Genomic DNA, 27869 nt, shown 5'->3' on the forward strand with positions numbered 1-27869 from the left:
CTGGGCAGGCCTCCTCCCATCTCACTCAGATATTTGCTGACACAAAGTATCTCCTCTGCATAGCACTGTGAATTTCCATGCTGCTGTGGAGCAAAAGGGCATCCCGCTCCCTCCACATGTTCTGGCACAGAATCTGCCCCAGACATACTGCACATGGATGGAACATGGATGAGGCCCTGAGGGAGTGCTGTACATGGCCCTATTGCTGGGCAGGGACCTCAGAACTGCCCTTCTCCCAAAGCAAGACTGAGATTGGAGCTAGAATGACATCAGCAGCCAAAGGCAAAGTTACACTGTGTGAAAGATTTTTGAGATACGTGGACAGTAGTTTAAAAATAAGTCTGGGATTGTATCAACCTATGCTTGAAAGCAGCTTGAGAAAGCTTCTCTTTCTCTCTGTAAGTCACAGAGATCATATCACTGCAGTCCTTAACCATGCTTTGTGGCAGAGAAATCTATTAACATGTAACTCATGTACTTAAACCTCCCCTGGGTTTCTATTCAGACATTCCCTCCCCTCTGGATTTCTCTGAACATACCTTTGGTGTTTTTTGGGGGAATAATCTCTGTACCTGCCTAACTTTTATGAATGTTTAGACCTGTTTAGATGGAGCCATCTCCTGCCCACACTGTAAACAGTTTGTTATCAACAGCTCTTATACTCAATTAAGTGTACACAACCCATTATCCCACTGTAAACAAAACATTTCATACTGCAGAATTGGTTCAGCCCCCGGTGCTCAGATCTGCACTCAGCTGTTCCTTATGTGGGTACACACATGCTATCAGGTAGCAGGCAGCCTGGCAGGATGCACTGATGTGGTGCTAATGTAATGTCTGTGGTGGGAATGGGCAGAGTATGGCTGGGACAGGGGGTCTACCAGCCTGCATCTTCCCCAGCATGGCAGTGGGACAGGCCCTTCCTCAGCCAGAAGGGGAGATGGGATCCCACCTCGATGAACTGACCCCATCTGGTTCCACACTGTTATTTTGGTGTCTCAGGAGTTGTAGGGTTGGCTGTACAGCCCTTGCAGAACACAGCCGTTAAGAAGTTCTTTGTCAAGCTCAATCAATATTGTTACAGGAGCAGATAGAAGATTCAGGGTAAACTGAGACTGGCATCACAGATGGAAACTGAGAATCATCTTACTTTGCAAGTCTATATGACAATTCCTTTATTTATTATTTCAACTTTAAGTGGGGTTCAGATTAAACTTTGGAAGAATATGACTTCAAGTAGCTTGCAAATAGATTTATTTTTTTTAATTGCATTTTTTAAAATTCTACCACAGTTCTCAAGAACGCTGTTAGTTTTTGCTCTCCCTTTATTCACCAACATTGTACCACTGAGACTTCGCTGGGAAAGTGGTTTTATTGATTTTCATTATCAAGGCTAGGAGAAATGCAAAATACAAACAGCAGGAATTATGACCTTTTTTGCCTTTAGTAATTGGAGGTTTTGCTGGTAACAACATACAGGAAGGAGCAAACAAATGTGTTCAACTGTGTTAACAGAAGAAAAGTTTGAAGAATCACAAATCAGATCTCCAGAGGTTATGAGGTGGATTTCAATGACAATGTTTTATCTTTTCATCTTGTTCAACTTTATCCCCAAACCCAAACCAGCTGGGGACCAGGAACACAAGGCAGTACCTGCAGTTAACACCTTTGTGGCACATTTGGAGCATAATGGAGCTCAAGGGTCACTCTTTCTCTCTTATATGGTTTATTAATAGTGGAAAAGAGACCAACCAGGAGCTCTGTGGGTGCTTTTCCTCTGGGAGCCATGGCCACTGACGTCAATCAGCAACACGCCTGTTAGCGACAGCATGGGAGAGAGGGGCTGCTGAGAGCCAGAAATTAAAGGTCAGAGCTTGTGTTGTCATGTCAGCAGCAAAACTAGGAACACCTCCTCTGTGTTCTTAGGCAAGTTGTTCAACTAGTCCATGTCTGCTGGCACAATGCTTGAGAATCTTTACTGGTACTGGCAGACTGGGTCTCTTCAGATAAAATCTCAAAGATATAAAGGCAAAGTACTAATTATCCCCGTTGCCATTTTCAGCAGTAACAGAGAAACTACAAGGGCCATTCAGCCTAGACAGCTATGAACTGGAAAGCCTTACATGCAGCGTGCCGGCTGGCCCTGTGCTAACATGGCAGCTGCAGCAGCTGGGCTGGGATGTCTCAAGGGCACTGCCCCAGCACCAGGCAGTATGGTGGGAGAGCCTTATGCTTGTGCATGGGGTTGGTCTGCACAGGCTATGGCACTGGCATGGCATGGTATGTCAAAGAGGCTCATGGAGATATCCAAGGAGCAGTGGGTGGAAAAGGGCAACGGGAGGGGAGAAAGAACAACAGCAGTGACAGTGAGCTGTTAAATCCGATCATCCCCTCTTGCGAAACTGATATGTGAATGTCAAGAGCATATCTCATGGCCATGTATATGTATTTATGCATGAAGCCCTCGCAGCCAGGCTGCCTGCCAAGTGCTGTCAGCCAGCGTGAGCCCTGGGGAGACACCGTAGTCCTGATGCACTGTGCCCCCAGGCCGGCACACGCAGTAAGCCCTGCCATGGCACCGAGCTCTGATGGCTGCTGATTTTCTGGTTTCTGCAGAACCAATTTGGATGAAAACTAATCTGGCAAAAAAATAAAAAAAATTTTAAAAAAAATCACAGGAATGACTTTTCTTCAGCATCTCATCACACGGAGCTGCAACTGTGCATGCTGGCACATGAAAGGGAAAGGATGGGAAGGAGCAGCTGGGGCAGAGAGGAGCAGGAGTCTTTCTGGGGCAATGCCAGAGCGTGGTGTGTGAAGGGTGATGGTCTCAGGGCAGAGCATGGCCTGGGTGTCAGCCAGAGAGCTGAGCAGGCAGCTCCTCCTCAACAGCACAGTGAGAACAAGAGCCCATTATTAATTGGTTTTAAAAGTTGGTACATTTTCCTTAAAATAAGGGGGAGAGCGATGACTCATTTCTTAGATGTATGTGCTGGCTTTCTGTGCTGCACTGTTAGCTGAAGGAGGCTCACCAATGGAGAAAGTGCAGCACAATCTTCACTCACTCCCAGAAGATCCAGGGCTTGTTTTCAGGCCATTGTGCAGATGTAACACCCAGAGATGTTGCAGGCAAATCCTCGCCATGTAGGTGTTAATTGTTACTCACTGGCTTCAAAGACTTTGGGGCTGTTTCAGAGTAAACAAACGTGCTGCACCCACAGCACACAGTGTCTGATCTGTGATATTATGCACAGCCCAGGCAAGCACTGTCAGACAGCAAATGCAGTGGGGGATCTGCTGCAGCCTTCCCTCCCCTTGCTGATGTGTGATAATTAAATACAGTCTCAAATTCTGTAAGGTTGACGTACACATTTAGAGATCTCCATGTGTCACACCTCGCTCATAAACAGAGAGGGGCAGAGGGAGAGCAGCCTTTATTCTCGCTGTCAATCATTAACCCAAAATCTGTGCTTTGCAAACGAGGCTGGGTCCACACGTCAGCCTGCAGCAGCTGGGTGGAGCAGTGGTGTGGGCACTGCTGAAGAAGCAGTGCTCTTCTTCCTCTGAGCTTCTTTGCTCTGGAGAAAAAAAAAAAAAAAAAAGGTGTTTTTTTCCTTTATTATTTTATTTTATTTTATTTTATTTTATTTTATTTTATTTTATTTTATTTTATTTTATTCTGATTCAGAGCATACTGGATGCACATTTGTGTACTGGCACACACAAGCCCACATTCATACTCTGGGCAGCTCTCCGCATGGTCTCATACACTTATTTCCCTGTGACTTACCCAGAAATCCTGTAAGCTGATGGAAGCATGCCAGGATTTGATAAGCAGAGGAGGAAATGTTCCTGGGGCCACTGCAGCAGCCCCAGACTCAGCTCATGCTGCTCCTGCAGGACCAGCACAAACCTGCTTGCTGGAGTTTGTGTGGCTCTGTCCAACCACATCCCACTCTGCCTGCAGTGTGGCCAGCCCAGCCTGCCTGCTCCTCAGTTTCCCTCTGGAAATTATTGGTTATAAGGAAAAAGTTTTTTACATCAAGGATGCAGGTTGCCCTGAGATGTGGTGGATGCCCTGTCCCTGAAGGTACTCAAGGTCAGACTGGACAGGGCTCTGAGCACCTAATGGAGCTGTAGGTGCCTCTGTTCATTGGACAGGCAGATGGTCTTTAAGAGCTCATTCCAACTCAAATATTTCTATGGTTCTAGCACTGGTGTGAGGCTGTTACACAGCACAGAACATGAGCTGCCTTTCCGAGCACACATCTGAGCTGGTGGGGCATTCATTCGTACTACAGCAGCAGTCCCCATGTGCTGTGTGATGTCACATTGTGGTTTTGAGGTATTTTTATACTGCTTTCTCGTTGGTTTGCGGTGACTTTCAGTTGTATGCATTTATGTGGGCAGATTGATCTGCTGCGACCGCAGTGGTGCCGGGTGCTTGTGTCAGGGTGAGGGCACACAGATCCAATAGCACACACAGCACGAGGCCCTGCCCAGGCCCACATGGAGCAGAGAAGGCAGGACGTAGGGCGCGCTGCGCTGTTGCTTTGCTGTATGCGAGGTGCAGGGCTGTGGCTGCAACGTGCTGCGTGTCTGTGTGCTGCTGCACGGGGCACAGCGGGTATTGTATTGTGCGCCGCAGCACAGCACGAGGGATGGATCGCGGCGGGTGATGGATCGCGGCGGGCGAGGGCTGGACAGCGCACGCCTGCACGTGGCTCGCACGTGGCTCGTTTCGCTGCTTCGCACAGTAAGAGCCGTGCGGCCACGAGGTCACGGCGCATCCCTCGTTGGGCCACACAGACCATTGAGTCCAACTCCCGACTCCGCACCCAAAACCCAAACCCGACGTCTGAGAGCGCCGTTCAAACGCCGCTTGTAATCGGGCAGCTCGAGGCCGTGCCCACCGCCCTCTGGTGCAAAATCGAAGCCCCAGCCCGACCCCCCGACCCAGCCGCACGCCGTTCCCTCGGATCGGGCCGCGCACCGCAGCCCCGAGCCGCCCCGGCCACGTGCCGTGACCCCGTGCGCGTGCCCGGCTCCGCGCTGCGCTCGCGGCTGCATCCCGCGGGGCCCCCGAGCCCCCGGCGCGGTGTCCTCACGGCCCCGAGCCGAGCCCCGCCGCGAGGAGCCGCCCCGCCCGGCCCGGCTCGGCCCGCGCCTCCCCGGAGAGAAGCCGGGCGGGGAGGGGCGGGCACAGCGGCCCGGCGCGGCGGAAGGAGGCCGCCGGCCGCGGCCTCGCTCCCGGCGCTGCCCGTGCGCGGCCCCGGGGCACCGCGCGCACCTGCCGTTCCGCCCTCGCCGCGGGGCCGGGGCCACGCACCTGCCGGCGCTCCCGGACCGCACCTGCGCCGCCCCCGGGCCGAGCCGGGCCGCGTTTGTGGCGGGGCCGGCGGGGCATGGCGCGGCGCTGAGATGAAAGTCACCGTGTGCTTCGGGAGGACCGGGTGGTCGTGCCCTGCGGGGACGGGCAGCTCCGCGTGCGGGACCTGACGCAGCAGGCCCTGCAGCGCTACCGCAAGGCCCAGGAGAAGGTGAGCGCGGGGAGGGGGCGGCGGGCTGCCCGCACGGGAGGCCGGGGCTCGCGCCTTGCCCCGCGGGGTGCGGCCGGGGCCGTGGGGCGGCGGGGCGCTGCGGCTGTGCGGGCCGGTGCCCGAGGGCTCGGCACGTTTCCGCCGTGCGTGTTGACAAACAAACTTGGTTCGGGCACAAACGGAACTCACGCCGCTTCCATCGAACCCGTGCGGTCGCGCACCGGCTGCTCCCTGCGTGCAGCCTGTGTCGGGAGGCGACAGCCAGCGCGTGCGAGGAGTTGTCGGGGTGTGCCAAGGAGCAGAAAAATACCCTTCCGTTGTCCCTTCCACCCCCCCTTGTCCTTCCCCGGACAGAGGCAGGTGCGGGGGTTCCGCGCGGCGCTGGTGGGAGGCCTGGCACTGCGCTCAGCAGCTGCCGGCTGCGGGCTCTCCTGGGGCCCGGCGGGGCTGCGCTTCGCGACGAGCACTGCGGGTGCTGCTGGGCGCTCCGGGCTACTTTCTCTTCTGCCCCGACGCTGTGTGTTGGCCCTAGTATGGAACTGGGGGTATAACGGTCTCGTTCTGCTTTGCAGGTTTATTCTGAGGGAAACTTCTACTGATGCGTTAGATCCACCGTGAGCAGCTGAGTATAGCTGATAGCAGTCACTGTCTGCAGTGCTTTCAGCGTCTTTAACATTTACAGCCTGACACATTTTGTATAAAGATCTTCCAATGAAAATTGTGTGTGCAGTGCCTGCAAAGGGTTGGTAGCGTTCTCGTGCTGTTCTGGCCAGCAGTTGGTGAGGTGTGCGCTGATGTGTGTGTGCCTCAAAGCTCAGAGATGGGTGTCTGACCACTGCTCAGGAATGGGGGTTATCAGAAACCACGGTTGTGGTTGAGGTGAATGTGTAAATTTTAAGTTTGATTTCAGCCCATGTTTGTGATGGGCCTAGAGTCAGTGTCGTGGTGACAGCTGAAAGGTGGCCTAAAACGCTTCTGTATAAATACATCACTTCTCCTGTCCCCACAGCCCCATGACCTCTTCTTTTCCTCTTCTTGGTGTTTTTTGTTTGTTTTTAAGGAAGGGACAGCAGGATCTCTGCATTTCTAGGCAAGGCCCCTCCTGTTCCAGAAGGCTCAGCAATCAGTGTTTAGGGGTAAAAGCCCAGTACCTCAAGGGATGTCTGGTGTAACACATCTGAAGGTTTTGTATCCAGTTTGTTCTTCAGGTGATAGTTGTAGGCGATGATTTTCATGCTTGTAAGTCATCTGTTATTCTGCATTCGGAGGATGTGAGGTCTGAAGCATCCAGTCTCCTGCGAAGGACAGCCAGAGGCTGCACTTCTCAGACATCACCAATTTCCTGTTCTGCATCATGGATGAGCACAGTAGGTACAGGCCCGTGTTGTCAGAAACTGCTGATTGCATTGAACAGTGGTGGTCCGGAACTTGAAGGAGGGCTTGTAGAGAGGGGAGAAGCATCCTAAGGGCCTGAGCAATACAGACAGGTTTTATTTCAAGTTGGGTGACTTATGTGCTCTCTCTCTCCCCCTTCTTCACTGGAAGGTTAAGCAGGTTTTTTGTTTTTTTTTTTTTTTGGCAGTGCTTTGATTAATTGCTCTGTAGTCTACACGTTTTGCAGTGGAACTTGCCAAAAAGATAAGGATATTGATTTTTGTCTTATCTCATCAAACATTATCTGGAGTTGGTGCTTTTTGCAGAGGTAAAATTTGGGTTTGGTTTGACAGTTCATGCTTGCTCCACAAATGGTTCATCTCGTTGCCTTCTGCAGTGTTTCCAGCTGGAGTGAAAAGGAAGGATGGGGTGTTCTGCCATTGCCTTTCTTCCTCAACTCGTTCTATGATTAACTTTTCAAAACTTAAGTTTTTAGTTACTGCAACATAGTACAACATAGACTCCCAAAGAATGGGAGACCCAGAGAATGGGATTATTTCAGGATAATCAGCTGAGATCTGTTCAGTGGTGTGGGCGCATGAACAGGTTTGTGTGAAAGATAACTGAGGATTTGTTTTCCTTTTCAAAATATTTAGAATGTTTGGAATGCTTCCTGTGGCAGAACACTGCTGTTGCTTTTGGCACTCATTGTGCTCGATGTGATTTTTGAGCATTATCAACTTTTAAAAAACAAAATGGAAAATGTTATTGTTACAGTGCCTGAAGTATTTGGAGAAGGCAGTAAAACGGGTATAAGGAACATCGGAACATCCCTCATAGCTACAGAATGGAAAATGAAGAAGGTAGCTAGGATACAAGCGTCGGGAATTTTGTCTTTGTTTTGGTACTGTCAAATGCCCCAGAAATGTGTGTGAGAGGCTTTGTGTTTCAAGGGTTCTTCTGGAAGCAGAATTTTGCTATTACACTGCAGTCATGCAATGGATTTCTGGTGTCTGGTAAAGGGGAAGATGTGAGATTAGAATATTAATTCACTTATATTGTAAGGTATTTGCATTTCTGTTTGTGATAGACTTACAGTACTCAGCACCTCTTTACACTTACATTGTTGAGACAACAAATGGCCAAGTCTTGCATTTCCATGAGACTTTTGGTAAATAGCTGAGAACTCAGCAAGCCATGGCTTGTTGCAGCCTGCTGGGTTTTCTCAGCAAATTCGGTTTGATTTCTTGGTGAAATTTCATTGTGAAAGCTCAATTACTGCCATTAACAGAAACAAAATACAGGGTCTTTGTTACAGCTGAAGAACCAAACGGATAATTTTTTGTTGTTATTGATCTTCGCGGTGATTTTTCAGAGTACTGTTGTTGATCTGAATGGGCAAATCTCTGATTCTCTCTGTTGGGACAGTGTCAACTAAGAGAATGTTTGCTCTGGGATTGCATGATGTGAATTTGCTCGGATTTAAGAAAATATTTTGTTAACTGTCTGCTTGTAGATAAGTTTTCAGAGATGTGCCTCCTCTCAGGGGTAACTGTTTCAGTGCAGTGATGTTTGATTTAATCTGGGGTCTACTTTTTTTAATCTGATTTAAGCTGGGGTCTACTTTTGCTGTTGGGAAGTGTGTGTGCTCCGGCTTCCAGCTGGTAGGTGGATTCAGCATCATTAGTGATCCCTTTGTCAGCCCAGTTCTCTGCTATTTCTAGTAGCTGGGTATTCTATGGTGCCTTGGGGAGCACTCGCTAGTTACCTGTATTTAGGGTTCTATGCTCAAGTGAGTGCAGTCTGTGGGCCTCCTGTTGGGAGTGCTGATGTGGTCAAATACTAGATGGACTGTCTTGCGTGGTCTTGGTAAACAGTTGTGATGGGCACTGGAGTCTGTGTTTCCACTGAAGAGGCTGTGCAAAAGCCAGCAGTTGATTCTGTGGTGGTGATGGTAACTTCAGTTGGCACTCAGACTGAATGGGAAGCAGTAATAACAGTGGCTGAGTTGATTTGAGAATGATATGTTTGTGAGTGAAGGAAAAAATGGTGAGTTGTTTAGATGGCATTGGCCATCTTCCCAAGTTAGATGGATTGGAAGGGCTGCAGGCTGACTGTCTAGATCACATTCTCATTCTTACTAAATAAAATAAAATAATGTAGATCATTCCCTTTCTCTCTATTCTTGTCTGTCCCACAATGTGATGGTTTTTTGGAATGAGGTACTGTTGTAAATCAGCCAGCAGGCAGACGGAGCTGTAGTTTTCTTCCTGAAGTTTGTCTGAAAACGTTGTGTGTGTGTGGGGGGGGGGGAAATAGCAATTTGTTTTTACTCACAAAAATGTTTGCAGAAGTGTAATGTATTTCTTCAGAAGTTATCAGGTGTATGTGAGAACCTTCAGGTTTGTTTGCTATGATAGCAAGCTAAGAAAGAATAGAACTCAATGCACTGCTTTTCCATTACAGTTGTGTGCGGCGATGGCAGCTGACTCACGTCCATGAAAGGAGTCCACATGAGCAGGCAGGGTAAAGAAAAAGAAAGGGGGCAATTACTTCAAAATATTTTATATAATGCCATTATTGACTTTCCTGTGCTAGTGATGCTTCTTTTATGTTGGAAATAACTTTGGAGTGCCAGAAGGATGAGGTTTTTTGGTGGCGGTGGTGGTGTTTTTTTTCTGAGTTGTATCCTTAACTTGTAACTGTGCAGGAGATACTTTTGACAAATATTTTTTTCCCTTAGCTTTTCCTGGATTCATTGTTGCAGCAGGACTGCGAGGTGGCGTGTTTCCGTGGCTTGGCTGGTTTGCTGCTCCGGTTGGGTGGAGTTGCTGAAGTCTTGGAAGGGGACCAGGTGAAAGTAAGGACAGGGGTTTCTCAAAGTTGGCACGTGTCTCTGTGGCCTCGGCAGTCAAGATGGCTGTTTCACAAAGCCATTGTAGATTAAAGTGGGCTCTTTTCCTAGATTAAATAATAGCAAAACAAAACAAAACCCTTCCACCATTTAAATAAGTTTCACAGCGTGTATTTTTATGAGCATTTCTTAAGCGCTTATGTCACAGGAACCAAAATGCTCTTGATCTAGAACTTGCTTTATAAGTTGTTGATCCTGGGCTGCTAATTTTGTTTTGTCCTGCAGATTTGTATGTTTAGAAATCACAATTTTGATCACTGAAGAATTGGATTGCCATAGCTGTGATCAGTTGGCAAAGATGTAGAAGCTCTGTCCTTTGAGCTGTATAAATACTTAATGCTCTGAGCAGTGTGCTGTAGGCTTATTGCTGAATACCTGCCACACACTGCTTGTTTTGCTCCATGCGTGAGTGTTACAAACACTCTGGGAGGGGGAACTATATATGAGCTGCTGCTGGTGGCTTTCCATTTGTCCCATAGTTAAATTTATAAGGTGATTCTGAACCACTGAGAGTTAAAAGTGGCAGTGTTTTTCTATCAGTTCTGCATAAAATGTTTTGGTCTGCTTCTGTACTGCTTCGTAGCTACTAGTGTTGATGTAATGAGGTTTTGGTAGATTTCCAATCTCCTTTTCTCTTTTGAACAGGTGTTTATAATCCAAACAAAAACTGCTGTTGGATTTCAAGTCAGACTTGTCATACAAAATGTCTTATAAGACTTCATGTACTTTTTAAACTTGAAATATTGTTTGATGCCTTTGGTTTTTGTTTAATTTTTGTTTTTAAGAAGCAGGCTGTTGCCAGTAACTTGTGCTGATGTTATTTGTTTGAGGGCAGAAGCTCTGCTAAAGGAGAGAACTGGGTAAAACTAGTGGAAATTCAGTAGGCAAAATGAGAGTAACTCCTCCTGGAAACAGTGCAGGTCAGGCATCAGCCTGTGTGATAACACAGAGCTTTCATTTTTGTCTCCCAGATGGGATTTATGAAGTTCTGAGTACTATCAGTTGTTATTGCTTGAGAGACAGTGAAGATTTTGTACTAAGTGGGCGTTAAAGCAGCTGTGGATGGAAGCCATTGAAGTCCTCAGTAGTGGCTGATTCCTGGTGCTCCCTCCCTGCCCATATGTGCAGAAGCTCTGAGTAGTCTTGTAGGGAAGTGAAGAAGAAATTCAACCCCCAAATGGTGTTTTTCATATCTTTATTTCCAGCTGGGGAAGTACCATGCAGTATGACAGTTTTTATGTTAGAAAATATCCCTTCTGTCATGGGACAGTACTGAGAGATGCTTTTGCTTGCTGTATTGGGAAATGGAGGGTGGTATTCTGTTGGTATTTCCTTAGAAACCTGAAGTTTTTGTTTTTTAATGGATGCAGTTCTTATCTTTGGGTTATGCTATGTGACTGCTTTCCTCCTTAACTGCTCCATATGGTAAGTCAGTTGGATTGTGCCATAGTGCGCCATCTTGCATCCTGCTACTGAAGCAGCAGATTTCCTCCCCCAGTGAGCATGACATTCTTTAGGCTTTCCTAATGACGCTAAAGTCATAACTGCAGCATTCCTAGCCAAGAAGACCTATTGCTTCATTACTGAAAACACCCTCCAGCTCCATGTTAAGATGTCTGTGTTCCATCCTTCATGGCTGTGCTGATGCTTAAGGTCTCGAGCAGTTTGTATTGTTGAGAACAGATTCTGCTTAGTGACTTTTGTATTTCACTCTTGAATTTTGCTTAAGCATAAGGATATACCTATTGTATGTTGGACAATGGATGACAGGCGCCCAGGAATCATTTGTTGATAGAAACAAGCTTCAAATATCACTGACCAGGTGGTGTCCTAAATACACTGTTAAACTGAAGATGCTGCTTCTCATGCAAATCTTAGCGAACTGACACATTGCAAGGCCTCTCGGGAAGGTCTGTGCAGTATGATATGTAGTACCTCCCTTAATGGAAGTGTTCTTCTCGGATATTGTTGGGCTAATTCTCTAATACTTACCAGTTATTTATTCCTTGTGCGGTTTTACTTCAAAATCTTCCACATACAGCAAACTTTTTTTTTTTCATACAAAATTACTGAATGTACTGGATATAACTCTTTGGATCTTACTTTAAAGAAGAAATATGTAAGACTTGTTTCTGTAAATGGTTATTTCTTACGCATAGTGATTTTGCTATAGATATTTCCATTAAGTGAACCACTGCAGTATTTCAGACTGTCATCAAGGTTTTCCTTACTGTCTAATGCAAATGTGTAATTTCCATGCCACCAGTATCTGCATGCAGAGCTCACGTCTTGCCTTCATTGTGGCAGGTGCTGTGGCCCTTCTCCAGTGCTCAGGTTTGCTCCTGGTGATACTCCTGCACTGGGAGGTCCAGGCACTTTGTCTTCTGGGTTCATGGATGTGTGCTGGCAGCAGCTACTGCCACAGAGAGGCCTCTGCTGCTGTTCTTCACTGATTCTGCTATGGAAAAGAACACCACAGACTTAGTGAATGAAGTCCCTTCTTCCGGGCTGTAATAAGGATCCTTTTGATATGAATGGCAGATGGGCAGGAAGATGAATGACTGCAGTCCAGCAGAGGCTGGTACATGGGATAACAGGGTTCGTGAGATGGGTGGAGGTGAGCAGCTGGATGGCTGGGCTTCATTTTTTTTCCTGAATTAGGATTCCCCTTCAGAGATGGGATTCTGTGGCTCCAAATGGTTTTGCAGTACAGGAGGGGTGATTGTGCTGAATCTCACTCGTACATTTTTTTTTTTAACCTTCAGGTTTTAAATTAATCTTCATGTCTCATGTTCAGTGCTTTAATTACTTCTTTAAATAAGTTCTTTCTTAGCAATTATTTTCCTTTGTCTTGAACTGTGAATTAGTCCAGATGAAAGTCAGTATAAAAGCAAAGTGATACAGTAGGGTTTTTTGTTGTTGTTGTTTTTGTTTGTTTGTCTCCCTGAAGTCTCTAAAGGGCTTACACTGGAAAACAAAAATCGCTGACTGTTTAAGCCCACAGGAAAGATGGACCAAGGCATTATTCTGTCAGTCAGATGTGAACTAGAAAATGCCGCTTAACTCCAAACCACTCATCTTGTGCTAAAAAGTTGTTAACTCTAGTAACGATTTTTGCTAATGTGTAATTTTTTTTTTTTTCTTTTTCTAATAGAATAAATACCATTTGGTTGTCAGCAATCTATTGGATCACTTTTACTAGCTTTTTTCATTTTTATTTTATTTTTCTGACTTTAGAAAATATCTGCCTGCCAAAAATCTGGCTTACTTTGCTTTGACTGATTAACTTCAGCTGTTTTTTTCTTTGGGTTAGTCACTGTGCTCAGACTGTTTTTTGCAGAAATAGTTGTTGTATCCTCCTAGATCCAACCCCTCAGCATCCGGTTCTGTAGGGCAGGCTCCAGCAGTATACTGATGTCACATCCTTTATCAATGTATTTCCCAGAAGTTGGGTACTACATTCGTTCGGTCAGTCAGTTTCCAGTGGTTCCCTTCTTTAATAAATATTGCAGCATTTTTAACTGTTATTGGCAACTTGGCTGTCTTCTTGTGGTACCTCAGCCTGTTCTTTGGTCAAAGAATGGAAGATTAGAAAAGAACTGAATCTACCCAGGTGTACATGGAAAAGACTTGCTGAGATANTTTTTTTTTTTTTTTGGCAGTGCTTTGATTAATTGCTCTGTAGTCTACACGTTTTGCAGTGGAACTTGCCAAAAAGATAAGGATATTGATTTTTGTCTTATCTCATCAAACATTATCTGGAGTTGGTGCTTTTTGCAGAGGTAAAATTTGGGTTTGGTTTGACAGTTCATGCTTGCTCCACAAATGGTTCATCTCGTTGCCTTCTGCAGTGTTTCCAGCTGGAGTGAAAAGGAAGGATGGGGTGTTCTGCCATTGCCTTTCTTCCTCAACTCGTTCTATGATTAACTTTTCAAAACTTAAGTTTTTAGTTACTGCAACATAGTACAACATAGACTCCCAAAGAATGGGAGACCCAGAGAATGGGATTATTTCAGGATAATCAGCTGAGATCTGTTCAGTGGTGTGGGCGCATGAACAGGTTTGTGTGAAAGATAACTGAGGATTTGTTTTCCTTTTCAAAATATTTAGAATGTTTGGAATGCTTCCTGTGGCAGAACACTGCTGTTGCTTTTGGCACTCATTGTGCTCGATGTGATTTTTGAGCATTATCAACTTTTAAAAAACAAAATGGAAAATGTTATTGTTACAGTGCCTGAAGTATTTGGAGAAGGCAGTAAAACGGGTATAAGGAACATCGGAACATCCCTCATAGCTACAGAATGGAAAATGAAGAAGGTAGCTAGGATACAAGCGTCGGGAATTTTGTCTTTGTTTTGGTACTGTCAAATGCCCCAGAAATGTGTGTGAGAGGCTTTGTGTTTCAAGGGTTCTTCTGGAAGCAGAATTTTGCTATTACACTGCAGTCATGCAATGGATTTCTGGTGTCTGGTAAAGGGGAAGATGTGAGATTAGAATATTAATTCACTTATATTGTAAGGTATTTGCATTTCTGTTTGTGATAGACTTACAGTACTCAGCACCTCTTTACACTTACATTGTTGAGACAACAAATGGCCAAGTCTTGCATTTCCATGAGACTTTTGGTAAATAGCTGAGAACTCAGCAAGCCATGGCTTGTTGCAGCCTGCTGGGTTTTCTCAGCAAATTCGGTTTGATTTCTTGGTGAAATTTCATTGTGAAAGCTCAATTACTGCCATTAACAGAAACAAAATACAGGGTCTTTGTTACAGCTGAAGAACCAAACGGATAATTTTTTGTTGTTATTGATCTTCGCGGTGATTTTTCAGAGTACTGTTGTTGATCTGAATGGGCAAATCTCTGATTCTCTCTGTTGGGACAGTGTCAACTAAGAGAATGTTTGCTCTGGGATTGCATGATGTGAATTTGCTCGGATTTAAGAAAATATTTTGTTAACTGTCTGCTTGTAGATAAGTTTTCAGAGATGTGCCTCCTCTCAGGGGTAACTGTTTCAGTGCAGTGATGTTTGATTTAATCTGGGGTCTACTTTTTTTAATCTGATTTAAGCTGGGGTCTACTTTTGCTGTTGGGAAGTGTGTGTGCTCCGGCTTCCAGCTGGTAGGTGGATTCAGCATCATTAGTGATCCCTTTGTCAGCCCAGTTCTCTGCTATTTCTAGTAGCTGGGTATTCTATGGTGCCTTGGGGAGCACTCGCTAGTTACCTGTATTTAGGGTTCTATGCTCAAGTGAGTGCAGTCTGTGGGCCTCCTGTTGGGAGTGCTGATGTGGTCAAATACTAGATGGACTGTCTTGCGTGGTCTTGGTAAACAGTTGTGATGGGCACTGGAGTCTGTGTTTCCACTGAAGAGGCTGTGCAAAAGCCAGCAGTTGATTCTGTGGTGGTGATGGTAACTTCAGTTGGCACTCAGACTGAATGGGAAGCAGTAATAACAGTGGCTGAGTTGATTTGAGAATGATATGTTTGTGAGTGAAGGAAAAAATGGTGAGTTGTTTAGATGGCATTGGCCATCTTCCCAAGTTAGATGGATTGGAAGGGCTGCAGGCTGACTGTCTAGATCACATTCTCATTCTTACTAAATAAAATAAAATAATGTAGATCATTCCCTTTCTCTCTATTCTTGTCTGTCCCACAATGTGATGGTTTTTTGGAATGAGGTACTGTTGTAAATCAGCCAGCAGGCAGACGGAGCTGTAGTTTTCTTCCTGAAGTTTGTCTGAAAACGTTGTGTGTGTGTGGGGGGGGGGGAAATAGCAATTTGTTTTTACTCACAAAAATGTTTGCAGAAGTGTAATGTATTTCTTCAGAAGTTATCAGGTGTATGTGAGAACCTTCAGGTTTGTTTGCTATGATAGCAAGCTAAGAAAGAATAGAACTCAATGCACTGCTTTTCCATTACAGTTGTGTGCGGCGATGGCAGCTGACTCACGTCCATGAAAGGAGTCCACATGAGCAGGCAGGGTAAAGAAAAAGAAAGGGGGCAATTACTTCAAAATATTTTATATAATGCCATTATTGACTTTCCTGTGCTAGTGATGCTTCTTTTATGTTGGAAATAACTTTGGAGTGCCAGAAGGATGAGGTTTTTTGGTGGCGGTGGTGGTGTTTTTTTTCTGAGTTGTATCCTTAACTTGTAACTGTGCAGGAGATACTTTTGACAAATATTTTTTTCCCTTAGCTTTTCCTGGATTCATTGTTGCAGCAGGACTGCGAGGTGGCGTGTTTCCGTGGCTTGGCTGGTTTGCTGCTCCGGTTGGGTGGAGTTGCTGAAGTCTTGGAAGGGGACCAGGTGAAAGTAAGGACAGGGGTTTCTCAAAGTTGGCACGTGTCTCTGTGGCCTCGGCAGTCAAGATGGCTGTTTCACAAAGCCATTGTAGATTAAAGTGGGCTCTTTTCCTAGATTAAATAATAGCAAAACAAAACAAAACCCTTCCACCATTTAAATAAGTTTCACAGCGTGTATTTTTATGAGCATTTCTTAAGCGCTTATGTCACAGGAACCAAAATGCTCTTGATCTAGAACTTGCTTTATAAGTTGTTGATCCTGGGCTGCTAATTTTGTTTTGTCCTGCAGATTTGTATGTTTAGAAATCACAATTTTGATCACTGAAGAATTGGATTGCCATAGCTGTGATCAGTTGGCAAAGATGTAGAAGCTCTGTCCTTTGAGCTGTATAAATACTTAATGCTCTGAGCAGTGTGCTGTAGGCTTATTGCTGAATACCTGCCACACACTGCTTGTTTTGCTCCATGCGTGAGTGTTACAAACACTCTGGGAGGGGGAACTATATATGAGCTGCTGCTGGTGGCTTTCCATTTGTCCCATAGTTAAATTTATAAGGTGATTCTGAACCACTGAGAGTTAAAAGTGGCAGTGTTTTTCTATCAGTTCTGCATAAAATGTTTTGGTCTGCTTCTGTACTGCTTCGTAGCTACTAGTGTTGATGTAATGAGGTTTTGGTAGATTTCCAATCTCCTTTTCTCTTTTGAACAGGTGTTTATAATCCAAACAAAAACTGCTGTTGGATTTCAAGTCAGACTTGTCATACAAAATGTCTTATAAGACTTCATGTACTTTTTAAACTTGAAATATTGTTTGATGCCTTTGGTTTTTGTTTAATTTTTGTTTTTAAGAAGCAGGCTGTTGCCAGTAACTTGTGCTGATGTTATTTGTTTGAGGGCAGAAGCTCTGCTAAAGGAGAGAACTGGGTAAAACTAGTGGAAATTCAGTAGGCAAAATGAGAGTAACTCCTCCTGGAAACAGTGCAGGTCAGGCATCAGCCTGTGTGATAACACAGAGCTTTCATTTTTGTCTCCCAGATGGGATTTATGAAGTTCTGAGTACTATCAGTTGTTATTGCTTGAGAGACAGTGAAGATTTTGTACTAAGTGGGCGTTAAAGCAGCTGTGGATGGAAGCCATTGAAGTCCTCAGTAGTGGCTGATTCCTGGTGCTCCCTCCCTGCCCATATGTGCAGAAGCTCTGAGTAGTCTTGTAGGGAAGTGAAGAAGAAATTCAACCCCCAAATGGTGTTTTTCATATCTTTATTTCCAGCTGGGGAAGTACCATGCAGTATGACAGTTTTTATGTTAGAAAATATCCCTTCTGTCATGGGACAGTACTGAGAGATGCTTTTGCTTGCTGTATTGGGAAATGGAGGGTGGTATTCTGTTGGTATTTCCTTAGAAACCTGAAGTTTTTGTTTTTTAATGGATGCAGTTCTTATCTTTGGGTTATGCTATGTGACTGCTTTCCTCCTTAACTGCTCCATATGGTAAGTCAGTTGGATTGTGCCATAGTGCGCCATCTTGCATCCTGCTACTGAAGCAGCAGATTTCCTCCCCCAGTGAGCATGACATTCTTTAGGCTTTCCTAATGACGCTAAAGTCATAACTGCAGCATTCCTAGCCAAGAAGACCTATTGCTTCATTACTGAAAACACCCTCCAGCTCCATGTTAAGATGTCTGTGTTCCATCCTTCATGGCTGTGCTGATGCTTAAGGTCTCGAGCAGTTTGTATTGTTGAGAACAGATTCTGCTTAGTGACTTTTGTATTTCACTCTTGAATTTTGCTTAAGCATAAGGATATACCTATTGTATGTTGGACAATGGATGACAGGCGCCCAGGAATCATTTGTTGATAGAAACAAGCTTCAAATATCACTGACCAGGTGGTGTCCTAAATACACTGTTAAACTGAAGATGCTGCTTCTCATGCAAATCTTAGCGAACTGACACATTGCAAGGCCTCTCGGGAAGGTCTGTGCAGTATGATATGTAGTACCTCCCTTAATGGAAGTGTTCTTCTCGGATATTGTTGGGCTAATTCTCTAATACTTACCAGTTATTTATTCCTTGTGCGGTTTTACTTCAAAATCTTCCACATACAGCAAACTTTTTTTTTTTCATACAAAATTACTGAATGTACTGGATATAACTCTTTGGATCTTACTTTAAAGAAGAAATATGTAAGACTTGTTTCTGTAAATGGTTATTTCTTACGCATAGTGATTTTGCTATAGATATTTCCATTAAGTGAACCACTGCAGTATTTCAGACTGTCATCAAGGTTTTCCTTACTGTCTAATGCAAATGTGTAATTTCCATGCCACCAGTATCTGCATGCAGAGCTCACGTCTTGCCTTCATTGTGGCAGGTGCTGTGGCCCTTCTCCAGTGCTCAGGTTTGCTCCTGGTGATACTCCTGCACTGGGAGGTCCAGGCACTTTGTCTTCTGGGTTCATGGATGTGTGCTGGCAGCAGCTACTGCCACAGAGAGGCCTCTGCTGCTGTTCTTCACTGATTCTGCTATGGAAAAGAACACCACAGACTTAGTGAATGAAGTCCCTTCTTCCGGGCTGTAATAAGGATCCTTTTGATATGAATGGCAGATGGGCAGGAAGATGAATGACTGCAGTCCAGCAGAGGCTGGTACATGGGATAACAGGGTTCGTGAGATGGGTGGAGGTGAGCAGCTGGATGGCTGGGCTTCATTTTTTTTCCTGAATTAGGATTCCCCTTCAGAGATGGGATTCTGTGGCTCCAAATGGTTTTGCAGTACAGGAGGGGTGATTGTGCTGAATCTCACTCGTACATTTTTTTTTTTAACCTTCAGGTTTTAAATTAATCTTCATGTCTCATGTTCAGTGCTTTAATTACTTCTTTAAATAAGTTCTTTCTTAGCAATTATTTTCCTTTGTCTTGAACTGTGAATTAGTCCAGATGAAAGTCAGTATAAAAGCAAAGTGATACAGTAGGGTTTTTTGTTGTTGTTGTTTTTGTTTGTTTGTCTCCCTGAAGTCTCTAAAGGGCTTACACTGGAAAACAAAAATCGCTGACTGTTTAAGCCCACAGGAAAGATGGACCAAGGCATTATTCTGTCAGTCAGATGTGAACTAGAAAATGCCGCTTAACTCCAAACCACTCATCTTGTGCTAAAAAGTTGTTAACTCTAGTAACGATTTTTGCTAATGTGTAATTTTTTTTTTTTTCTTTTTCTAATAGAATAAATACCATTTGGTTGTCAGCAATCTATTGGATCACTTTTACTAGCTTTTTTCATTTTTATTTTATTTTTCTGACTTTAGAAAATATCTGCCTGCCAAAAATCTGGCTTACTTTGCTTTGACTGATTAACTTCAGCTGTTTTTTTCTTTGGGTTAGTCACTGTGCTCAGACTGTTTTTTGCAGAAATAGTTGTTGTATCCTCCTAGATCCAACCCCTCAGCATCCGGTTCTGTAGGGCAGGCTCCAGCAGTATACTGATGTCACATCCTTTATCAATGTATTTCCCAGAAGTTGGGTACTACATTCGTTCGGTCAGTCAGTTTCCAGTGGTTCCCTTCTTTAATAAATATTGCAGCATTTTTAACTGTTATTGGCAACTTGGCTGTTTGCTTGTGGTACCTCAGCCTGTTCTTTGGTCAAAGAATGGAAGATTAGAAAAGAACTGAATCTACCCAGGTGTACATGGAAAAGACTTGCTGAGATATTTAGGGACTAAAGGGAGTTAATGTCCTAAGCTCCCCCAGTATGATGCTCATGCATGAAAAACTAGCTGCTGCCAATTCACAATTAATTTTCCTCTTCTGCTTCTATGAAATGTGTTCTGAACAACTGTTTGAGGAGTTTCTGGCATTATAATGTGCAAAAAGAAAACTCGTTAAAGAGATGGAAATCTGAAGTGGTTTTGTTGGACAAGACAAAGAGGAGCGTTTATATTCGTTGACGTGTTGTCATTGTGCACTAAGACTAGCCTTGGTGCAGCTCATTTGTGAGGCATGGTTTGTTGATGAGTCTGTGAAAAGGTAGGGGGAAAGGTAGTTGTGGGAGTTGAAAGATGAGCATTATGGATGATCAGTGACAACTCTTTGTGTTAGGTAAGAAGATTAGTGCTTGAAAACCCAGTGAAGTGTTCTGTATTAACGTTTTCAGGAGCAATTGTTTGGGTAACTTGACCTGAAGGACTCCAATAAGAAGTGCTCCACTAGCTTTCCAAATAGCAGGAATTAAGAATTAATTTTTGCTCAAAATACCCAGCATAGTTCAGAAATGCTTGAAAGAACACTCGTGGCTTGTGCATTTCAAGTACACTGCTTGAGTCTTTTTTTCCCTGTACAATTACTGTTGCATTCAGTCCTTTTTCCCCTCCTGTTTTTGAACCTGCTGGAAGAACAAAATTAGTCAGAACTGTTACTCTTTTTGTTTACTTCTACCTGAAGCAAGGTGGGTGAGATGGAGATGTACCAGTGTCATCTCCCTAATCCATGAGTCAGGAAAAATGGTGGTTTGGACCAACTTCTATCTAAATAGGATCACTGTTTGGGGAAGTAGTTGCAACAAGGCAGAAACTGAAGGGTATAGATAATTTACTTTTGTATGTATGGGGTACTTTTTTTCTTTTTAATTAATGCCCTTTGCACAGCACTGAAAAATGTAGCACTAAAGTTGGGCTGTGTCTTCCTTCTTGTTGTGTGGGGCTCTGCTATCTTGCAAGGTGCTTCTTATTGTTCTCCTCCAGAAACTTTTAACTCTGCTGTTTAACTCTGGGTGTAGACTGAATATCCATATTGGTAAAATAGATTTTAATACAGTGTGAATTTTGCAGTTATGCATGTTGCTAGTGTATGCTTTCTTGTCTGGAAGAATGCCATATTTTCACTCAGTCACAGTTTTATTAAATTCCTGGTATTTAAAGAGACGAGAATGGCTCTAGGTAGGTCTGTTCGGATAACTTCAGATGTTTCAAATGGATCATACATCTGGCAGTATAAGCGCATTGTTTGTCTTGGTATGGCAGAACCATCTTTTGAATTCAGAGGAAGTGGAGAAGTCTGGCTTATTGTTCATATTGCAGTTTATTAATGGCTATAGATATGAAAAGAGCATCTCGCTAAATGGAAGTCTCGGTCAACCTCTGACTCTTGTCTTAAAGGTTTGAGAATAGACAATATGAAAAAATCCCAGCTTCTTTCCAGATGGCTGAATGCTTGATGTGTCTTTATGTTTAGCTGTCATTCAAATGTGAATGCTGTGGTGATTATAAGTGTCTTCCATTTTTCTGGTTTGAAATGAACCCTTTTATGCATTGTGTGCTTACAGATTAACTGTTTGGCTTATCAGTGGGGATTTCAGAGCAATAAAACGCAGCCTGATAGTATAGCAGAATCCAGGATGTAGTGTTGGTTGCTGCCTTGAGTGTGCAGGTCTCAGCTCCATATAACATGCTGCGTGCAGTCATTTTGAAATAGGCTGTAGTGAACTATTGGCATTCTTTAAGCATTGTTTCAGAACTGAAACTACTTGTGAGCTGTAAAGGGGAAGAACGAGCACAAGGGAGGGGATTTATTTAAACAGGGAAGGAAAATAAAAACTAGGTTTTGTTAAGCTGTGAATGTAAAGTACAATTCTTACATGATTATTTTAGACAAGTGTGATTTAATATTCAAAGATGCGGACTACAACTTGATGATTTAATTGTTAAATACTGTCGTAATCTTGCTGAAGAGAAAAGAATTTTCAGGGTTTTTTTGTTGCTGTTTTGGTTTTGCAGCCTAACTTTGCGAAGGAAATATATAGTATAAAAGAGACTTCTGATAATGTGGCTGGAACTGCTGCAGGTTCTATAGAAGGCCAAATCATTAACCTTAAGTGACCAATATAGCAACAAATTCTGATGTTATTGGGTTATTTTTCTTTTCCCTTGAATGGACCGTGACTATTTCCTTACCTGCTAGCTTCTTTTAAATGAGAGTTGACTGCTTTGTTGCATGTGCCGTTTGTTTTTTTAAGCCTCTGGTGTGTAGCAAAAAAATACCACTTAGCAGAAGTAGGTCCAATTACTTTGCTGTAAAGCCTTCACACCTAACAGTGAACACAGCACATTTTGGCTGAACCTGTTGGTCCGGGGCTCTCTACCAGTGCCTGCTTGTGAGCTAGGAAAACGTGATATAATAGTCCCTGTTAATGAGAAGGCGACATTACACTGCAAGTGCTGCTGACAGTGCTTTGTGATAAAGTATTCCTATCACTTGGTCAGCTTTGAGCATTTTTGTGAAAGGAAAAAAGCCTACATCATGTTCTGTTTGCTGTAAACTCTTCATGTAGATTTTCATTAAATTTCTCAGGGAAATATTATTTTTGCAGAAGCTTGAGCATGCTATACATGGAGTTAGGGCTCCTTAACTGCACTCACATATACTGAAAGAATGAGCAAGTTAGCTGGTGGAAAAGTACGTCAGGCTGATCTGTCTGAGTGATGAGCTGCAAATAAAAGAAGGCTGTAATTGTGTCTCTATACTGTTGTAACCTATACACATATAGAGCATTTAGTCAACTTTTATCCTGACTGATGTGTGAAGTTTCTCCTTGTAAGGCTGTGCCGGACTGTAACTGAAAGGAATGTTGCTAGGTGCACGTCCCCCTTTCCAGATCTGGAAAGACCACCCTGCTCAGGAGACTGGAGGAAGCTGCCCCATTTGAGTGACTGGGATACATGTCATTCTTCATGTTCGAGCAGAAAGTGTTTTCATTAGTGTAGAAGAGGTCTCCTCTATCCTTGTAAATCTCCAAAACTTTCCCATCCCTACTCCTTTGTGATTCTGATTCCCTGAAGGTATTTGGAAGAGAGGGAGGAAGGACTCCTCTTTGCACTTCCTGTTAAGGGAGGGGAAAACCCTTTTGCACACCAGTGGTATTGAGTTTCTATGACAGAATGAATAACCTCATTCTCTTCTTTGCTGTCTTTGAACTAGCCAATATCCACTTCATGTTTATGGCATCAAGTTTTGATGAGGTATTAGTTCTGGGATGTTCTGTGTTTCAATCAAGTGAAGCTGGAAGTTGACCTCAAGAAATAGAGGATTATCTTTGGGTTTTGCTCGATTCCAGTGCTTGCTTCTGCCAATGCACTTAAGAGGTCATTTGGTCTATTCACAGTGTGTATTTTCTGTATTCAATTGCCGGAACCAGTACAGCTGACTAATCTTTATGGAATTTGGCAGTGCTTGCTGGCTCTTAGTGACTTGAGAACGTTCTTAACTCAGTAATTTTTGCTGCTGAGAAGTACAGCCTGGTTAATTTAGTATTTCATGTGAGAACCAACTGTCATGTATCAGCTTCATCTGGTCCAGACCTTGCTCCAACACCTGGGTGACTGAGGATGCTTTGTTTTTGTATAACCTATTCTATGTTCATCTATTATTCCCATTCCTTTCTTTTTCCTTTCCATGGTAATGAAGTGATGAAATTCTGGTACAAAGGCATTCAGCTTGCATCTCCAAATACTTACAATGATCTTGGTTTTGAAACCTACCCTGGGTGTCTTAGCACATTTCCAGCACCTGGACCTAAATTTTGCCCTACTGGCTGTGTTTCTGGGGCATGAAGGAGAGTCAGGCCCTAGACCATGCTCCCCGGTGCCTGCCTCATACAGGGGTTATGTTGCGGTGGTTCCCTGCTGCTTTCTGTGAAATCCTTGCTTAAGTTTAGAAGAAAAAAAAAAATCCTCTCTCTCAAAAGAATGTGTTATGGCTCTCTATGCGGAATCAAGGATATATTTCTGTAATTTACTGCTGCCTTTTTCCCTTACTTGAGCTTTGTCTAAAGCTCAGTGTATATGATATGGTGTTAGAGGATGTAATCATACCTGATCTGTATTGTCTCACTGGCATTTGCATTCTGTGCTGTGGGGTTTGGAGTCTGCTGTTACTCAGTCACACATTTGGAACTCTGAGGGCTCCTGATAAGCAGTCCTGGGGCAGCTGTGAATGCATTAATCACTTCAACAAAGGAAAGCCAAACACTTGTTAGTAAAATAATCTCAGATAGTATCTAGATGCAGGACTGAAGTGGTGTCAGCTCTCTTTGTAGCTGCTGAGCACTTCATCAGTTTTTGTTCAGGATCCAGCATATTTCAGTGTAGAGTTAGCAACAAGTTGAGCTGTATGGATTTACAGCCAGCCCTGAGGTTTTGATGTCTGTAAGTGTATTGAATGCTTTGAGCTAAAGGACATCAGTTTATAAATGAAAATCTGTTTGCATTTCTTATTTACATTCTTATGGATTGTCTTTAATTCAAAGGCTGGCATACCATGTACTTCAGTTTCAGCTGGGGCTGTTTTGTCATAGTTCTTACAGCTGCAGTCTTTGTGGACCTCTTTCTACATCTGTATATCCCAAGAGCTTTGTCTGGTTTTGTTTTGCATGCTTGTTCTTCACTGAAATACACTTCATATGTGTTCGATGTTGGAGTGCAGTGGACGGGTGTAGGTTATGTGATCCCTCAGTCCTGCAACGTCTTTACATTGTGTTGTATTCAGTAATGTTCAGGTAGCGGGACATACTTAGTGACTTGTTCTTAGTGAGATTCAGTATCAAATCAAAACGCTTTTATTTTTGAAGGGTTCCAAATCAGAATTTAGCTGATCGTCTGTTGGTTTTGGGAACCATGGAACTGAAACCCCACATCTGGTACAAATGGTGAAGAGGCCCAGCTGCTGGCAGGTGGCTGAAATGCTCTCTGAGTAGGGGACTCATCAGGCTTGGTTGGGGATGCTTGTGGAACACGAACAGGCAACTGTCTGGGGCTGCTCTAAATTTGCGGCTGCCACCGTACTCATCTCATTTGTAGTCAGCTCTGCCTGCTGTGATTTGTGAATGTTGGGTTTTTAGTGTTACTTTTAAAATTTATGTCACTTCTGCCTACATTGTGCGTGTGCTTTCATGTGACCTGGCTTTAATTTACCTTTTGGTAAATATTTGCATAGTAATTCCTGAAGTGTTCTCCCACATATAAAGGAAATGATGATGAGCAGCTTTTAAGTGGCTTGATGTTGAACATAGACATGACTTGCAGCCTTAAGGTAAAATGAACATTACTGTAACTGTTTAATATTCATTTAGGAAGTGCTGGCATGCATTATACCAGGTAACTCGTTCATGTTTTTCCTTTAAATATTTACATGATGTTTCTGTATCATACCTTAATTAAATTTTTTTATGGAGGTTATAGGCAGAGTAGAAAAATTCGTTCCTATTCATGTCACTGGGAGTGTGTAGGAGCAGATAATGCAGCAGATATGTGGAGTTAAAGCCAACTGCCTTCTTAGTAGCTTGTTTCTTTGCCCTCCCTACTTCAGGCAGAGCACACATACACTGAGAACTGTAGTTATGGAAGGCAGTACAGAGCAGGTATGAGATGTGGAAAAACTATGTTTGCAGAAGAAATGTCCTGCAGTGTGTAATAAACTGTTCGCTGATTGCCCTTCCCTGTGGAAGAACGGGCCTCTGTGCGTGCAGAACATTCGTGATCAAAGCTGGTTAATGAGATAAGCTTAAGGTCTGGTTTTGTTGGCACTGGGAACCTCATTTTGGTTTATTAATCTGGGCAGTGTTCTGGGGGGCTCTGCACTGTACTCTGGCTTTGAAGTCTCTTTAAGCAGTTGTGCTGCTCAGAGGAATTATGTCCAACTACACAGAGGCTGTGTGCTAACTTGCTTCACTGAAGCTATCTGCAAGTAGTTACTATTTGCTTCATCAAATTCCATAAGAATAATCTCTCTTTGCCTGCAGTAGTAGCTGTTTTCTCACTTTCAGGGATGAAGTGCAGTCTAAGTTTATAGGAGCACTGATGTGGGAACCAGGTTGTGAAGGGTAGGTGGGCAGTGCTGCATTCTGGTGGCTGCTGTGACTGGCAGCGCCTGAGCCCAAAGAGCCGAAGTGGCTGTATGCAGTGTCCAGGTCGGCGTTTGGGGGAACAGCACCTAACTGGGAAGCACTCTTCTGCAAAAGGAACCGCGTGCATCGTGCTCTGCTTTGGTTCTAGTATTCTAGCGTCGTTTGTTGTTCCTTTCTGTTAAAGTGGCTCCTGAAGCTGAGCTTGCTCCGACACTGTTGAGGAATGACGTCTCCTGCTCTCCCAGACTGATCTAGAGTTCACTTTCTCTTCGTGTGGCCTTTAACAAAAGTACTAAATTGCTGTATTTGTTGTGGCCCGCAGTAAAAGGAAGATTGGGATTTCATTAAGCTCGATGGAATTTAGGGTGGCCCTTTGTCTTGAGCTTGTTTCCTGCCAACTTGCTGCATTCTACTAGGACAATGCAGCTTTTACACTCCTTTTTTTTCCCTTTGTTTCTCTTTCAAAGACACATCTGGGTTGGTACAGCCACAGAATCACAAATAGAAGCCAACACTGAAAATGAAAGGTTCCAATCAGCTCTTTGTTTTTTTCTTTATTTCTTTTGCATCAGCTGTAATCTGTGTATGGGACTCTTAAATGGCATAATAGTTACAACAGGTTCTAATGTATTTTCAGTCAAAAATAAAACATTCCTCTTAGTTAGATGAACTTCTGTGGCTAACAAGTATGCTGGTTCAGTATTAACATCTCTGATCACCTTTTGTGACTGCATTAGTTAAAAGGTTCAGGAGGAGTGTCTGCGGCTATTGATGCATTCTGGTTTGAGAGAAACTTCTAGCGTTGCAGGTTTACTGGTAGGGTCAAGTGACACTCTTTAACAAGGTTTGAGCATGAAGCAAATTGTTGGATTTAAGTTAACCTGCTTGTTTGCTGCACAGAGATACATTTCCTCTGTACCTTTTGATCTTAGGAATTTTGTGGGTATAGAAAATTAGTTAAACCACAAGCTTAAAAGTAGAGCGTTGAGCTGCAGTAGTTGATTGTGCCATCAGTTTGCAAAGATGATAACGTGCTATTAAAACCTAGAGTTTTGAATGCCTGATACCTAGAATAAAAAGAGACCCAAAATATCTTGCTGCTTTACAAATGGGTGGTTTCAGTACAGTAGGAAATAACTGTAGTTAAGTGTAAATTTCAGATAAAATAGGGATGTTCCTTGTGTTTTGTCAGGTGGCTGTCATCCAGCCACATGAATACCTAACACTCCAACTAGCATGGGAGGTAAAAGGGTTGTAGGTTGGCCCTGGAAGCCAGCTGAGGCCTGCACAGCCACTCTCATTCCCCCTGGTGGGATGGCAAAGAGGACTGGAAAGGTAGAAGTGAGAAAACTGCTTTGAGATAAGAGGAATAGGCATAGCAACAGCTGTGCATGTGGCTGAATAGCCCTTCCTTTCTTTGTTTCCCCCAGCGTTCTTTTGTTGGGCATGGTGGTTCATGCCATGGAATATTCCTCCACTCCATTGGGGTCAGCTGTTCTGACCGCCCCCTACCAGTGCCCTGTGCACCCCTGTTGCTCACTGGCAGGGCAGCATAAGTATCTGAAGAGAGCTTGACACTGTATAAGCACTGTTCAATAGCTAAGTATTTAACTTAAAAATCCAGGTGTGTAAGGCAATGTAAATGTACATTCTAAAACCTTTTTTTTTTTTTTTTTTTTTTTTGCATAGTATTTTATAGGTAGTCTCATATCTGCAGTTTAATTTTTCTTCTTTTTTTTCAGTAATTTTCAATTTTAGGAGAAGCTCCATGCACATTGTTGGCGAGCAGGTGGGATACAGAGCTGCTTTGTCAGGTGGCAATAAAACCTTGTAAGGTTAAGTTGAGA

At 43.7% G+C, this 27869-nt stretch overlaps 1 protein-coding gene across 1 annotated transcript in view; it reads left to right on the plus strand.

Annotated features, from left to right (window-relative positions):
- The first annotated feature begins 5406 nt into the window (after positions 1 to 5406).
- PARD3B (par-3 family cell polarity regulator beta) overlaps positions 5407 to 27869 on the plus strand; it is a 366162-nt gene continuing 343699 nt past the window's right edge. The window contains 2 exon segments of the mRNA XM_015868265.1: positions 5407 to 5452; positions 5455 to 5540. Of these exon segments, the coding sequence (XP_015723751.1) occupies positions 5422 to 5452; positions 5455 to 5540 (117 nt within the window). The 5' untranslated portion in view covers positions 5407 to 5421.

Source organism: Coturnix japonica, chromosome 7 (assembly GCF_001577835.2).
Source record: "Coturnix japonica isolate 7356 chromosome 7, Coturnix japonica 2.1, whole genome shotgun sequence".
NCBI lineage: Eukaryota > Metazoa > Chordata > Aves > Galliformes > Phasianidae > Coturnix > Coturnix japonica.